The sequence below is a fragment of the Lathamus discolor genome, chromosome 4 (genome assembly GCF_037157495.1).
Source record: "Lathamus discolor isolate bLatDis1 chromosome 4, bLatDis1.hap1, whole genome shotgun sequence".
NCBI classification, from domain to species: domain Eukaryota; kingdom Metazoa; phylum Chordata; class Aves; order Psittaciformes; family Psittacidae; genus Lathamus; species Lathamus discolor.
Genome location: NC_088887.1, coordinates 63696617 through 63712997, shown reverse-complemented (window position 1 = coordinate 63712997; position 16381 = coordinate 63696617). Strand labels below are relative to the sequence as shown.

At 38.5% G+C, this 16381-nt stretch overlaps 2 protein-coding genes across 3 annotated transcripts in view; one reads left to right on the top strand and one right to left on the bottom strand.

Annotated features, from left to right (window-relative positions):
- The window catches only part of ST6GAL2 (ST6 beta-galactoside alpha-2,6-sialyltransferase 2), a 52267-nt gene extending 36284 nt beyond the window's left edge, over nt 1–15983 (top strand). For both annotated transcript variants that reach the window (XM_065677805.1, XM_065677806.1), the window contains exon 6: nt 11007–15983. In XM_065677805.1, coding sequence (XP_065533877.1) covers nt 11007–11275 — 269 coding nt within the window. In that variant the 3' untranslated portion in view covers nt 11276–15983. The remainder of the gene's footprint in view (nt 1–11006) is intronic.
- Nucleotides 9132–16381, bottom strand: part of LOC136013634 (opsin-3-like) — an 86574-nt gene continuing 79324 nt past the window's right edge. The window contains exon 5 of the mRNA XM_065677807.1: nt 9132–9290. Coding sequence (XP_065533879.1) covers nt 9132–9290 — 159 coding nt within the window. The remainder of the gene's footprint in view (nt 9291–16381) is intronic.

Genomic DNA, 16381 nt, shown 5'->3' with positions numbered 1-16381 from the left:
GACACAGGGGGTAACAAAGCTCCAAATACTGTCTTCTATTTTGAAAACTCCATCCTTTCTTCATTGACTTTGTGGTACTGGTCTATGTATTTGCTGCAGTCAGAAAATGCTCTTTTATGAAAGCGAAGATACCTGAGATTGCATCCAGCATGGAAAAACAGTTCTTAGGTTGGCTCTGTATGCAGTAGTGGCATTCCAGGATATTGTGGAGCCCCACCAAAGGTGTTAGGGAGGGTACTGAAGCTCTCAAAGGGACGACCATCAGATCATGGGAGATGCTCATCGATTATATGAGTGGGTTGTGCTTACCTGGAGCATGAGTGGAAAGAGGAGGCCTTTTTGTGTTGGAGGAGGATAGCTTGGCAGTTGATTATTTCCTGAAGTGAGATTTTTGGAGCCTGCTTGTAAAAATTCATAAGAAGACTGCTCGTGCGGAATGATCTCACCAGCTGCATTCACATTTTGCAAAAGCATTTCTTGGAGTAATGGAGTTGTTGATAAAAATAGGTTAACAGCTGCTGATTGTAAGAACAGTGAAGAGGATCATTGTGCTGTCAATCTGTACTTCTACCATATATAAGAAACACTTCAAAAGGTTTCTTTGAAGAAATGGAGCTAATTTCATTATAAGAATAGAAAAGTAATCTTCAACCCCAAATCTAAATGTTCCTGACAAAAAATACTCTTCAAGCAGAGAAAGCTTTGAAAATACCACATTAAGCAAGCAACAACATTAATAACAAAAGCTGTATAGATGAATATACTCTGTGTGTACAAATGCAAATTTGCCTCCTTCTCCTCTGCTGGGGATTTTATTTATATTGTTCTTTTACAAAGGATATGCTTAGACATCGTGGTAATGTATTACTAGCTTTAAGAAAGCTAGGCAGTAAGGCAAGCTTGTTGGGAGTCATATCCACCTCATTCGATAGCTAGCTACTGTTCTGATAGATGCATTTGAAATACATTTTTAGGGAGAGGCTTCCTATTTTGGTAACATTATTGAATGGATGCCTGTGCATTGCATGTGTAATGTAATAAAAACTGGGAGACAGCACAGAAATAGCAACTGCATATTGTCAAAGGTGAAAATAAAGGGCAAGATAAAGCATAAATATACAATGTAGATAGATTGGCAAAAACCTGAAAAGTCACATTGGTCTTCAGATGAGGTATCACTCAACAACTCATGCAGTAAATAATCTAGTTGGGAATGAAGATGGCAGACACAACTGAGTGCACCTGTAAGAAAGGTGTATCCTGACTATTGAGCTTCTACTTGATTCTTCTAAAATCTATAAAATTATTTCCTATAAAGTTAACAGAATGGGTAAGTTATGGCCATCATAAAATACGAGTGTCTTCGTTTCAAGAAGATACAGGGAAAATGGTTTATTAAATGGCCACACTGCTAATACTGTTGTGCTCAAAACAGCTGTATGAAGGAAGATAGACTGTTAAATAGAGGGTATGAATTTGCACAGGCAGAGGGACCTATAGCCCCGAATCTAAGCTCTTTATAGCGTGGACCATCATGACTAATCACTTTATTCTAATAACTTATTGTAAGTCTGTGTGCAATGCTCTGCGATTAGAATGAGTGGAGACTGTGCAAGGATCTGGTTTGTCCACATTTACACTAGAAAGGTAGAAGGTTAGGTAGCCTTCTGTGAGCTGTGGTTACTTCTGGAGGAAGAGCAGCAGTTCCTCAGGTCACTGTTCCAGTAATGTGGAAAAGATAAAAAAACCAACAACCAAGCAAACAAAAAATGGTTCTGGTGAAGTGAAACACTTTCATTTAAAGCTTTTTAACCCTCTGTAGTCCCAGTTTACAAAGTTGGAGAAATGTATAAATTAAAGCATGGAAATGTCAGACTTCCTCCTTTTAGGAATGTCAGGAATATTTTAGGGTGGTCTTAGACTGTTTCTTCAGTAATTGCTTTTCTCACCTGGCAGTTTTATCTATTTCTGCCACTTAGCATTATTTATAAGAAGCTGAGTCTTCCCAAAGGGAGGATGCTTGGTGGAATGTGTTCTCTTGGTGCTTTGCAGCAGTGAGTCAGCATCCTTCAGCAGTGATTGATGTCAGGGGAATCATTTAACACTGTTAATAGCTGTATTAAAGTACTTAAGTCACAATGTTATTAAGTCTCTTGGAAAAGGGGCCAGTGGGTCATTTATGAGGAAGAGGTAATCTCACTTGCTGTGACTTCAGGGGAATGAGTGAGAAGAGGTAGGACCTTTTCACTGGTTTCTCCATTGCGTGGGAGCTAGGAAGATTTTCTGCACGCACTTTGGGATATGGGATGCCCTGATTTGGCATAAGTTCCTCCTGGAGCTTCTGTCTCCCAAAACCCTATGCTGAGGCGAGACAGTAGCATTGTGATGGCTGGTAGTTGGGGTAAGGGGAGTGCAGCTCATGTCTCAAGCGTAAAGGAAGAGAGAGGAGAGGATAGGGAGATTAAGTGTGGCACAGAGCAGCATTGGTGGTGCTCTGCAGGTTGTGTACAAAGTAAGGCATGTCTGTCACTGCTTCCAGCCTCTTCTGAAATGATAACACACACACACACACTATGGAGGTTTAAAGACAGGTGAAATGAATATTACCCAATAAATATCAAGCTTGCTCCAAGATCAGACTTTCTCCATTCTTCTGCATCAGGTTCTAACCTGTAGATGATCCTTTCTTTTTCTTCTATCAGCTCATGAAAACCCATCCATGGCTAGTATCAGGCTGCACCTTAACACTGCGTGCAGGCCCGCATCTCGCTGCAGTCTTTTCTGCAAAATTTGTTTAAACCTTAACAGTTTTCTACATGACTTAGTGATGGGTATGAGTTCAGGACATCACTGAAAGTAGGCTTAACTCTCTTGTTAGATTGCTGCCTGTTTGCTAGGTATTACTTCTGAGGTATACCATGTCTAGGAAGGATTAACTTGTCACAGACAAGTCACCCTTTAGTGTGCTATTTTCTAGCTCAAAGGTTATTAATGACCTAGAAAACACAGAGACTGGGTTTTGGGGTTTTTTGTTTGTTTTTTTTTTTTTTTTTTTTTGGAGGGGGGGGAAGGTTCTCTAGGGTAAAATAATCTATTTTAATCTGTGAGTCTTTTTTGGCTTGTTTTCTGAGTCACCAGTGTGGGCTTTCCCTGTAACTTTGCCTTATATGACATGTCATAGCTTAGCTAATGTCACTCCTCATTATAAACTATTTACTCTTTGTCTTCCTAATCTAATACTTAGATGAGCTTTGAGAACCCATTCTTGTGTATCTTTGCATCATTTCTGCAGCTGCCACCTTCAAGCTTTTGAACAAAGTTCTGCACAGTATTACTCTCTTGCATTAGCATTAGACAATTGCCATAGTGACTTTTTGCAGTTTAATTTGTTGGTTCACATTTGGCTGAAAATTGTGTTTGCTATTTATATGTTTATATCATGTCTTTGGTCTGTTCCATTTTTTTCAGAAGAAATGTAAACATCCAGACACCAAATCTTGAACTTGGATTCCACTGCCAAATCCTAAATTAGCAGTTGAGAAAATGTCAGTTCTTAAAGAAGTATTTGCTCTATCTTTTGGCATCAGAAATAAGTGTTACCTCTTCACTTCCTACTAATACATTTTTCACTGTGAAGTATGAACTCAGTCTTCCTCCTCTCTTTTGGAACATACCAATGCTGAGTTCTTAATTGAGGCTGGGTGTGTATATATTGGCAGCCTCTATTTTTACCACTCTTCTGCAAGAGAACTGTTCCTATACCCTCCTTGGTAGCCTGTGTAAGCAATCTAGTGCTGACCTTACATTTTTGTCATCCGAAGACCAAGGCTAAAACTGTTTCCTTGAGTTTCTCAAGAGCAGCATTCTGTGTGCATTAGATGGGATGGTCCATTAGCATTTGGAAAGTCTGTGGGCTTTGTAATAATGTCTAGATTATATATAGGCTTTTCTATGAAGATTTTGCTCCTGTCTGTTGTTTACTAACTGGATTTGCTATTAATTCTTACTTGTCGTAGTCCACCAGTACACCTTGCTAGCTTACGTCTTCAGACGTGCGTTTACTTGAAATGTACATCCGTATACCTTTATACCAAACAGCTTTTGTCTTTTTAGAAAGCTAGTTGAAAGCTCTGACTGTGGTATTATATTGTCTTTTTTTTAATCCCAAACCAAGACATGGTCTAAAAATAATATTTTACATTATCTGTGTAGGTGGCAGTCTTTGCTATGTGTTGTAGCTTTTAGTGTAGCATATGAACCACCGAATGCAAAATAACTAAGCCCAGATGACTTTATTGTTGAGAAAAAGAAAGGCTTGTTTGAGGCTTTGCAGTTGACATTACAGATTTAACAGTTATGCATCATTAATAGTTGATAACATTATTTTAATCTTCATTTGCATGCACTGAGACAATAGTACAAGCAAGACTATCATTACACTGCAACATTAGCAGATCATTATATGACTAAACTTAAATTTAAAATGGCTTCAGAGAGCATGTTGAATAGAACAATGAAGCTGATCTCTAGCTCAGCTTAGAAAAAATACACTTGCATGATCTGAAAGAAACAATTTGACATTATTAAGAGTTGCCTTTATTACTGTTACTTACTTAGCTGTTTGCCAGCAGTTGGTGAAGGAACAGAATAATGCTTACTCTTTCCAGCTCAGTTTTGTTCAAGTATTACCACAAAAATAAATACCTCCAAATACATCAGCTTTAAATTCTTCTTATTCTAATAAAAGGACTCTGAAATTTGACCACCTCCTACCCCCTGAAATACAGAGGTAAAAGAACAAACTCTCCTCTTACAGCACCACAAATCACACATATATTTGAGTAATACATTTAAAATTATATGATTACTGGTCAGCATTTTCCAGACTATGTTCATATTTCAGAATATATTACTGTGATTAATGTACACTTTTTGCATTCAGCATTAAGTGATAAATATGTCATTTTCTAGGTCTACTGCTACTGTATAATGAGAGTCTCTATACATTAAAGATGACAAGTACCGCACAATTTACTAAGCTTAGGCACCAGGCCATTTGGTGACAATTAAATTCCTTAATAAATATTTGGTTTTCCTGTGGTTAGTATTCTTCATAGTTCATGAGTTAAGCAGAGGTAAAAGAACCCTTTTCCAGAAACACAGTATTTTAAAAAGCCAGAGCTACTTTTACTATATATTCCAAAGAATAACTGAGGCACGTTTGGCCCAGTTTCAAGGAGTGAGAGATTTTCCTCTCGTATCTTAAATCCAGTCAAGAGAGACTACAGAAGTAGACCAGCATATAGAAAACTGTATGTTCTAAATGCTTTATGTTTACTTGTAATGTTTTTGAGTGCACAGGTTATCAAACATAAACTTATTAGTGTGCCTAGCTAAATTCTTTTCTGTAAACAAATTTGTTCTGTGTGTGAAATGAGACGCATTATGAGTACAATAATCAGATTATGTGTATTTGTTTTCAGCATATTTTGTTAAAATGAATACTGAGTTCTTGCTGAATATCTGAATTGCACTTACTATTCCAGATGCTTTCATACAGCATCTGTTGTATTCAGGTATATTAAACTATATTTTATTTACTTGTAAACTAGAGACCATTCTTTTTAAATTAGTGTGCTAACCACAAAGCTTAATTGTATTGTACAAGAGATGCATGTTGGAAATTCAAGATCTCTTGGGTCATTAAAATTGCCAAGAACAAATTGAAAAACATTTTCTCCTTTTGATTAAAATCCATAGTATGTGTTCATTTGTATAAACCATCCATGCAAGGAATTTAATCTTAATTTAATTCTGGTTTAAATGTTTTCAGTGCAGATTGTGAAAGCTTAGCAGTTTATTTGTGGCAACTGGACTCAGTTTAAAACACACCCAGCACTTCCTGACACCACAGATATCTGCCAAACAGGAAAAAAACTAACACATCTGTCTAAGGATTTGAAATACTAATATATAATATTTTGGAATACATAATACTTCATCATATACAGCATCTAATATGGTACTGTTATATCAGACTTGCAGGTTGACTGCTTCTCTGACAGCCACATAATTTCTTAGGAATAAAATATTTAGAATATTTTTTCAAGAATATTCTATGAGTCCCTTCCAAACCGTTCTATGAGTCTGTGATTCACAATGCTTATTTTGTCTAATGCGGTAGTCACGAACATTGCCATTCAGCTATAAAATGTTCATAAAGCATACTTGTGAATGATCTACTATAAAACAACTTTTCTCCACACAGGCAGAATTATTTTGCATTTTTGAATTTTCACAGTTGTAATCCAAATGTGACTTCTGAAAATCCAGCAAGGGCATTAGAATTAGAGTGACCTATACAGAAATATCTTCAGTTGTGATTTTGAATGCGTGGTTGCACCAGTCACGCTTGCCAAAGCTGAAATCATGCCAGATACCCTAAAGTTTTCCTTACTATGTTAGATTGGATATTAAGACCTAAAAGTTTTGAAGGTTAAGCAACAGATCTGGAAGAGATCAGGTCTGATGGCCATTTCACACCTGCTTGCTGTGCCACTCAGGCTTCCCCTACAGTCAACAAGGACATGGGAACTTCTAAGACATTACTTGTATAATATATTTTTAAATGTCTACTCTGGGATGAGTAGACATGTGCTGCTTCCTTAAAAGTGCATAATTTCATCTAGGGCAGCAAAGGAGCCTGTGATACCTATCTCAGGTGTGGGTAACTGCACCAGTGGGCACATTTGGTCAGATGAATCACACCTCATTTTCATTTCTTCTTACAGTGCTCCTGGAAAAGCCAGTTAGATTATTTTTTCACAGAGCTCCAAAAGCTTCTGACCTAGGAAAATGGGAGAGGAGGTGCTTGATAGCAAGAGCCAGACTCTTCAGTTTCTGCCTAGCCACTGGAGAGGAACAACACTTACAGGGAATAATCCATCCTAAATATAGGTGTCCTAAAGTATACATCTAAAATAAGTCAGATGACTTTTGTCCTAGAAATGCCTGTCTCCTGCACTGCGTATAAATATGAGTACTTTAGACCAGCTAGGTCAGAGATGGGCGTGAACATATCAGTGAGATTAATTCTGTCCAGAGTGTAAGGTGTTGGGACATTGTGCTCATTAATGTCACCCTAGGTCTGTGCTGTTTCTTATGTAGTAATTGTGCATTCACTGAAAACTTACTTAAGGACTATGAGCAAAGACAAATATTGAAGAGTATCATAGGGAAATTCTTCGCCCTACAGGCTATCAAACAATATGTTTTTCATTCATACTGATGCTGATGATCACGGAGGACTGCTAAAATATGAAACAAACTTGCAGACGAATTTGGCAGTAATGTGAAAAGTACACAGACAAAAGTATGTATAGGCATGTACTCTGCAGGCAATACAGGGAAAAGAAGTAAATACGGGACATTTGGAAACTACAGGTGCAGGAGAAAATGCAAACAGGTTCAGCACAGAAGAGAAACCTAGGAAGCAATAACAGATTTGTAAAGATAAGAAATGGGAATCAATGTAGGACTTCTCACAGTACACTGGCAGGAAAAACAGGTTAGCAGAGGCAAGATCAAGTCAGTAAGCAGTCAGGGGCATACATCTTCTTTATCTTTCAGACCGCATCCAAAACATAAAATACTCATAGAAGTTCAAACGTAATGTAAAAAATATTTTGGGGATCATTTATGTGCCAAAAAGCTACTGGTAATTTAGAAAAAATATTACAAGATCACTGAAGGTAACTGGAAGAGAGAGGGAAGATGGGGAAACTGAATTGTGAGGTAGATGAAAATACAGACAGCTTGGCACACTTATACCTGTTGGATACAGATGGCAGTAACTCACTGCAACGAGCACCAAGGAAAGAAAGAAATTGAGTTCAAGAGTGGTATAAAAACTATGGGCGGGAATATGAGGCAGGTAGCAGAGGGAGCTCCATCAGCAGTGCTGAGCTAGAGGCTTAAGACAAGCTAGATATGGCATTAGAAAGTAAATACTGAATACATCCTAGTACATGGAGTGGTGTAAATGTCCTCATTGTCTAAACCATCATTAGTGTTTTAAAGATGCTTTGATAGCAGTAACAGCTCTACATCACTAGGGCTGTTGCTTGTGGAGGGGCTTCACATCCTCTAAGGTACGGGACAGAAATGAACCCATTTTTTCCCTACTTTAGTGAGGACTGTATTCATACAAAGAAAACAGCTTCTTTTTCAAAAAAGCTGCTTGGTTTGTGTTGGTTTTTTGGGGATATTTTTAGCCCCACACCTCTTTTTTTTATTTTTATTTTATTTTTTTTTTATATAGTGCTATGTTCCTTTCTGGTTTTGAATGGAATGGCAGAAGCAGATCATTCCAAGGGAGAATTTGGAAGTTGTGACAGTGAAGTGGAGGGACCTACTTCCTCAGGTTCATGTAGACTGACTGTGTAGTCCTGCATGCCCTGGGACTCGCCCGTAGGTATTTGGGAGCGCTGGTTGTACCACACCATTGGTCTCTTTGGCTGAAGGTCTGTAGTGCTAAAGGAGAAAAGCCTGGCACTGACTACTATTATTCCCCAGAATAGGGTTTGTCTTCCCTCCCTCAAAACATCATTGTCCAGTATGAGCAAAAATTTGAGTGGACTGACAGAAACTGGTTATTTATGAGCAACCTAATCTGAAATCCCAAGACATGGACTGGATGGAACAAAGCAGGAAGGGCAAGAAGCTAAACTAAATATCCCAGTGTGCCTTTTAGATTGATTCTGGAGGACATTGATCCACAGATCACTAAGAACTAAAACTCTTAAGTGCTCCATTAACTGATTTACAGGAAAGTCAATGATATTGCTAAAAATGTTGTCATTGTTGTACCATCCTTGCAATGATGTGGCCATCTTTGTGGTTATTAGGGAAATTATAAGGGAGCCCCAATATTTGTTCTTGACAGTTTTCCTATCAAACAAATAACAACTTCCTTTATTAATTTTAAGGTTATCTGGGTAAACATGGCAGTGAAATGAAACACACTGTGGTTAAGGCCTGTGCTTTCAGTCAGGGCCAGTTTTCCTAAGAGATTGGTGGTAGAGCTTTTGAAACTCCAGGCTCCAGGTTTGGCTCCGGGTGCAGGAGGGAAGTCATTTTACTGCTTCTGAACCTGGTTCATTATTGCACACGTTTCCACCATCCGTCCTCTGATTCAGCTGGATAACGGTTACCTTGGAGTGGCAGGTGGGCTCTCCACCATTGGAGGAAGGAGGTTGGCAGTGGAAAAGCTGACGAAAGCATCTGTAAAACTGAAACAACAAACAAAACAACTTTAGTCATAGTTTCTAGGCAGGATACAATTCAAAGCATCTTTGTAACAGCTTGGAGGTAAGGAAACGTGGTTTATTAAGCTGATACTTTGCTTACATTTATGGACTTTTCTTTGAAATTTATTAGCTTAGCTTTTCTAAGACCATAGAGTGTAAAGCTGTAAAACAATCCAAAACATTTTCAGAACCTTTCATTTATGATAAAAGAAGGTTTAATCACAGAAGTAATTGGTTTTCAGTTACTTCACACATCAGGCGGGGAAAAATCATTTTGATAATCTAATGATACACAGCAGGGAGAACATAAGGTTCTTTTCATTAGCAAGCCATTGAAATGTGTGTGTTCCCAAACTGCAAACTGAACTTCAGAAAATGTCTTTCCTTAATTAATGAACCAAAATGATTTATGTTAATTTATTTCACTTGTGAGATCTACCCAAAACACCTTTGATGTGTTACGATTCCAGAGCTGTTGTACAGAATAAAACAATTACATCAGTTCTCATTTGTAAGTGTGAAGTGAGCAGTATTACACAGCTGTCTCCTCTGAGAGCTGACAGTCGTATTCAGCAGACAAGGATACCAGTAGTGCAACAACTGCTTTGATACATTTTATTGTATTTTTAGTTTTTAAGTGAAATCTAAAAAAAAAAAAGTTATCCAAGACTTACTTCATAATTTCCCTTTCACGTGGCTCTGTGAAACAGAAGAGGCTCCCGGAAGCTGTGACTGATGTACTGCAATTTAGACAGTGCTGTTGATCCAATATCTGATATGCACCCCTTTGAAAACATGTGGCCGCACCAGTAAGATTTCTTCCATTTCAAAGCTAAAAAGACCTTCTGCTAGTACAGATTTACAGTTGTGCTGTAGGAGAACAGAGTTTGCAAAAGCCCACCTATCTTCCTCCTGAATGTGTCCTGGTCTGCTTCTGATCAGAACATAGGTGATACTGGCCCATCTTTCTGTTCTTGTTTCCCCTTGCCATAGTGGACAAAAATGGGAAGGGAAATCAGTCAGAATCTTCATAGCTTTGAAGATAAATGTGTGTAAATATTTGAAAGAAATACATGCAAAAGCACAGAGGAGGATAGAATGGGCATATCTGGAATTTTTTTATATATCCTGTACCTGGCAGAACCAGAATTCAGCTTTGGATGCGGTAGAAGTACCAGGAAGAGCTCCTTAGAAACACCAGACAACTGCTCTATGTGTATGTATGTCTTCTGTATTCTTCAAGTGAATTTGAAGACTTGGTCTTGCTAAATAGATCAAGAATTGATAATATACAAGAGAAGTAAGAAGAATGATCAGCTGACTCAAAAAAAGTAGTATGCAGCTGCATTAGGTCCTGATTCATTTGTGGAATGTTTTGTGGACAGGACAGGGTAAATGGGAGGAGGTGGAGAGAGCAGTTTTCTCACTGAGAGAGATGCAGGCTTTTTACTCTTTCCTTATGGTTGTTGTCCTACCCTATTGATTGTACAGGGATCACAATCTTTATGTATCAGGGAAAAGTGAAAGCTGCTCTAGTACAAAGATAATTACTTCACTTAATGATTTTATAGAAGTAATACTTAAGGTGTGCAACAGCAAAGGAAAGCAGGAAAGACAAACAAGATTGATGACTATAGGGAAATTTCTGTGAGAAACGTGAAATCTGGGGTTCACTTTTGTCTTCACTTTCTGCTCCAGGTATCCTCATCATGATGTCCATGTGTAACGAAGTGCATGTGTACGAATACATCCCTTCAGTTCGACAGACCGACCTATGTCACTACCATGAACTCTACTACGATGCAGCTTGTACCTTAGGGGCCTACCACCCACTGCTCTACGAGAAACTGTTGGTGCAGAGGATGAACAAAGGTTTGCAAGATGACCTGTATCGGAAGGGGAAAGTCATTTTGCCAGGGTTCAAAGCTGTCAAGTGCCCCAAACGAAATAATTTCCCACACTTGTAGAGGAGAGTCCTTCAGAAACAATGTGCAATAAGGTACTACTGCCGTACTATAAACAAGAGAAGAATACTTGAAAAATGTATCTTAGACCAATCTAGTCTTGAGTCTATAAATTGTAATTAAGTAGCAGGCATGAGAAATACTTCTTTTCTGGGCCTGAGTATTTATTACTGCTTTGCAAATACTTAAAAAAGGCTTAGCTCATGAAAGGTGCAAAGGACGTACTTAAGCAGAAATATAATGTATTGTTGTGGGTGTGAATGTCAGAATTTGTCAGTGGTCTCTTGTGCCACGTATGCTAGACTGTAACTTTTTTTAATGAACTTATTTAACTGTCAAATCTGGCATTGTGAAACAGCCTCTATTGTTCATGTACAGAGCAGCCAGATGAACAATGCAGTGTTTCTTATGGCTCCATGGGGTTTTCACACTCTCCAAGAATGAAGTAATCTCTACTCTGAGCTGTGCTGTCATTGACTTGAGTAAACTTTTAATTCCTGTTCATACGCAGGCTCAATTACAGGCCTCCAGCTGCATAGGAGGCCTTACGGTGGCTATGAAGTCAGTGCAGATGGAGATGGCTGTACACATAGCTAAACCAATTAATTGACTGGATGTACTTCTGATGCCAGATACCCATGCTCACACTGAAATGCCCACATAGGGCAGAAGGAAGTAAAAAATGTTTCTTTAGAGAGCAACAGACATATTTGTAACCCATTTAGGAAAAAAAACTCTTCCTGGGAGGCATATCAGGAGGGTTGTGAGATAGAAATTTTATTGTTCCCCTGGTCTGCACAGATAAAGAAGAAAAAGAGAAAGATGAGGGAGGCTGTGCACCATTTACCCACCACACTAAAAGCAAGCATAGAGGGAGCTTACCTTTCTGCAGCAAAGATAGCATTCAGGATTACAGACATCATTTATGAGGTATTTCATTGAGCTCTGACTCAAACTCAAACAAGTTACTGCTGTTAAGAATGTTTAGGGAATGGATATCAGAGTTTTTTATTTAATGTTTGAAAGACTGTACCCCAGAGAAGCTGCAGTGCTTGCAAAAAAACTGACTATGGATTGCATATGGAGATAATTTGGTATTTTCCTTCATAACACACAATGAGAATATTTGCTAAGGCACCTCTAAAAATCCGCCTGGTTACTAATATATTTCAAACGCTATTTTCCATGGCAAGACTTCAGTCTCAGATTTTCCAAGCAGCAGGAGGTTAATACTCCTTTTTTTTCCACACAACTGCACACTTTCTTTTAGGGTAAGTTCAGCAGGAATGTATGCAAACAAAAGCACAGCTATATCCTACTCCTGTCCATTCAATAAAAAGGCAGACAGCTCAAAGAGGCACTGAAAAGAATAGCTGAGTGATTGTGGTGGAAAGTCATTTTTGTGGTTTGTCTTAAGCAACAGAAAGGCAAAAGAGTACAAAGAGCATTAATGACTATTTCCTCTTCAATAGTAATGTAAGTATAATCACAAAATCCTTTTTCTCTCTCTGCTCTTTGGGTCTGATGGATTTCCTTCATCAGAAGTGAAGAGTATGTGTCTTACATAGGATTTACCCTTCTTTTTCTATGTAGTTTCTTAATTTGGGCTTTATGATCCTCTTTAAGATTCCTTGACAGAAAGTATGTCCAGATGATCTAAAAACTGTACTTCTGTGTCATGTGGATAGTTACGTCCATAAATCATTTTGGTACATGTCAAAATGAAGAGGTTTTACTCATACTAGCCTTAGACTCTGGATACTGATTTCATGATAACACGGATTTAATCATGTGGAGAATAGATAACCTACATAGAACTAAGCAATTTTTCCATCTGCTTAGTACCCTGTTTGCAAAATATGGGAAGCCTGAACAGTGCAACCAAACATATCTGTCTCTCCTGTATGCAGGATTAGCTACCACATGTTTGTAAAGGAAGGCAGTTGATCAGCTTTCTAGGACACTAGTGAACATGCTACTTTTCCATGAGCAGGAAATTCTCAAGTTCTGAAAAGAAAAGGAAGCATATCGCTTTGGCTGGTCTGCAGCCACTAACCTTTAACTTTGATTTTCACAAGGAAAAAAACTACTAACTGCATTACTCAACTACTCAATTTGTCAGAGCAATCAACATAGCTGTTGTACAGAACAAGGCAAATTATAAAGTTTCATGTAATAAGCGCTAAGCATACCTACTTAATACATCATTTAAATAACAACGCAGAACCAGGTCTGAGGTGTTACAGAATGAACTGTATATTTTTAACACACTGGACTGCCTGCATTCAAGACCTGCCAGGAGATACTTATTTCTTTGCCTGATTTATATGGCAGTCAGTGATCTTTCTGCAAGTGCAAATGTGGGTGCTGTAGCACCATTACCTCAGAATATGACATAGAGCTGTGCTGCAAATGCTCGCTCACAGAGCAGGAAGACCAACGTGTGATGCCTAAGCATCCCAAGCACGCCGAAAAAGAGCATCCCTTGGGTGGCTTTCCAACACTTGTTTCCACTGTGATAACACTGGTCTGGCTGCTCAAACACCCTGTGGCTCCTTAAAGAGATTTTACTCCCCTACCTTGTCTTGTCCTCCTTTGGGTTTTGGCACAAGTGCAAGCGTGCCTGATCTGCTAACTGAGGGCTTGCCTCCATTTGCTGCAAGAGGAGAAGGGTCAGAGATAAATAAAGGGGGGTCATAAAGGACCTGCAGAGGTGTTCTCCTCAACACTGCTTATGCTCTGTGGCATTGGCATTACTGGCTTTTAGAAAAGCCCACCAAGTATTTTTGCAGTTACGGGCACTTCCCCATCCCAGGTGAGGGCAGATTGATATTTACAAAGCATCACATTCAGTAAATTTAAAACAGGGGGTGTGTATTAACACTGAACTATGTATCTTTTAATAATACTAACGCGTGCAGGTGCTGGGTTTAGATACATATATTAAATGCGGACAGTGTAACAAAAAAATGCCGTTTTCCACCCAGATCATGGGTTTGGGGGAAGGAAAGATACAGGCATGGCTTTCTATCTCTCCTGTGTGGTTGTCACATGCTAACAGAGTGGAACATCACTGCAGACAAGAGAGGTTTGCACAAACTGGGTTGTTGAGGTGCATCATCAGCCAAGCAAATGCCTCTGCTACTGGACCCCTGAGCTCCCTTCGCACATGTTGCAATAATGCAGGTTTAAAACTCATGAAGTATTACTGACAAGTAGGAATAAGTTGCCTTCAGAAGCTATGGAGCCTCATTTCTGTGTCCTGGTGCTGTGGACTACAGTGAACTTAGCTGAAACAAACCAGAAACACAGCAACAGCTTAAGGAAATGTGCTGAGTTTATGCTGAATTCCATTATACTCTCTTTTTCCACTGTGAATTCTGTAGCTTTTCTGATTTGTGGTGCTCTGTCATTTTATGCATTCATCCTTTGGATGGTTAAATCAAGGTATTCTTCTGTCTATTCAAGAAAAAAAGAAAAGATAGAGTTTGCCTCATTTTGAGCTGAAATCCTTTTGCTAGACAAAAAAATGTCACATTCCTTCATCGTTCTAAAGGTTACCTGAGCCTAAACTCACAGCTCAGTCATTCCCTGGATTAAAGTACTACATCTTCTTTTTTTACCTTGCTGTGCAGTTTTACGGTGTTGAAACTCTGGTAAAGTCATTGAAATTACCATGATACAAGAAATATGTACCTTTGGGGAGAGAGCGAGGGGTGATTTACACTCCTTAATCTGCACTCTCTTTGACAAATTTAGGTAAATCATTGCACGTCTTTGATCAGGACACTTTCACTTTGGTGAAAACATCCAAATTCTGAACTTCCTGATGGAGAACTCTTGCCAAAGGCAGGAAAACCGAGACAAGTTTTTTTCATAAATGAAGACAGGTGTCTACACTCAATGGTTGCACAGACTGAACACAGTCATTTTAGAGACGGATTGAATTAAACAGGAGCTCAAAACACATGTAGACCGATCCAGTCCATAGTGGGGTTTTACTTTTTCATTTCCTTCTCTTCAGCAGTTTTGAAGGATGGAAGATGCCGTTTGGACAGTGACACAGATGTACCATGAAAAGATATTAAATGCATTGACTGCAAAATAAATGGGTAGTATTTTTCCTTTCATGCTCTCTAAAGTTGATCCTTATTGAGTAAATTAAATTGGGTTTGAGGGTTGGTTTTTTTTATCAAGTAGGTAATTTAGAAGACTGCCATCAGAGGGCATCTGAATGTTTTCTGGGAGCTATCCTCTGACACACAAGGAGGATACCTGATTTAACTGTTTGGAATTTAAAGTAGCCCATGTCTGGGCATACATGCATTATTGAATGAATTTTGACACTGCAAATTTCTTCTCTTTGGCTTAGTGATCAGATTCAGAGTTTTGTTCTTGAAATAAAGAGTTGTGTGTAAAAGCCTTTCATTTATTCATATCATCTCATCACTCTTATAATATGTAGTCATTGAACTATTCAAGTATAGACTGTGTACTTTTTTAATAGCTTTGAGAATTATTTTGTATGATGATTTTTTTAAATGAATGTGTACTCTAATAACAAAGCTTAAGATTTTACAGGAGTCACATTTTTAAGCAGTGTTTGTATACATTTTAACACTTTCTATATTTTCTATTATGATTTTGTATATTTTTAAGTATGCACAGTGTACAGATTTTTTCCTGTAAATAAAACATTTGTTTTCATTTGTTTGGGAGTGATGGTCTTTTTGTGTTGCCTTGACTGAATGACACTGAACTGCTGATGGAACAAAACAGGGAAGGTGCCTGTCAGTTCTGCCCACAAATGCAATAAAATCTCAAATCGAAAGAGACAGATAGGCTGACAAGCAGCTTTCACAGAAAAGAGGCAAGTGTAGTTAAGCCGGTTTTATTCTAAAACGAACATGTCTACCCAAGCAGGTGCACTAGCATTCCCCTAGGAGAATACAGAATCAGCTAGGTTGGAAAAGACTTTTAATAAGATCATCAAGTCCAACCTTTACCCCAGCACTGCCAAGTGCACCACTAAACCACGTTACTGAGGGCCTCACCTACAAGGTTTTTAAACACTTCCAGGGATGGTGATTTCACCACTTCTGTGGTATA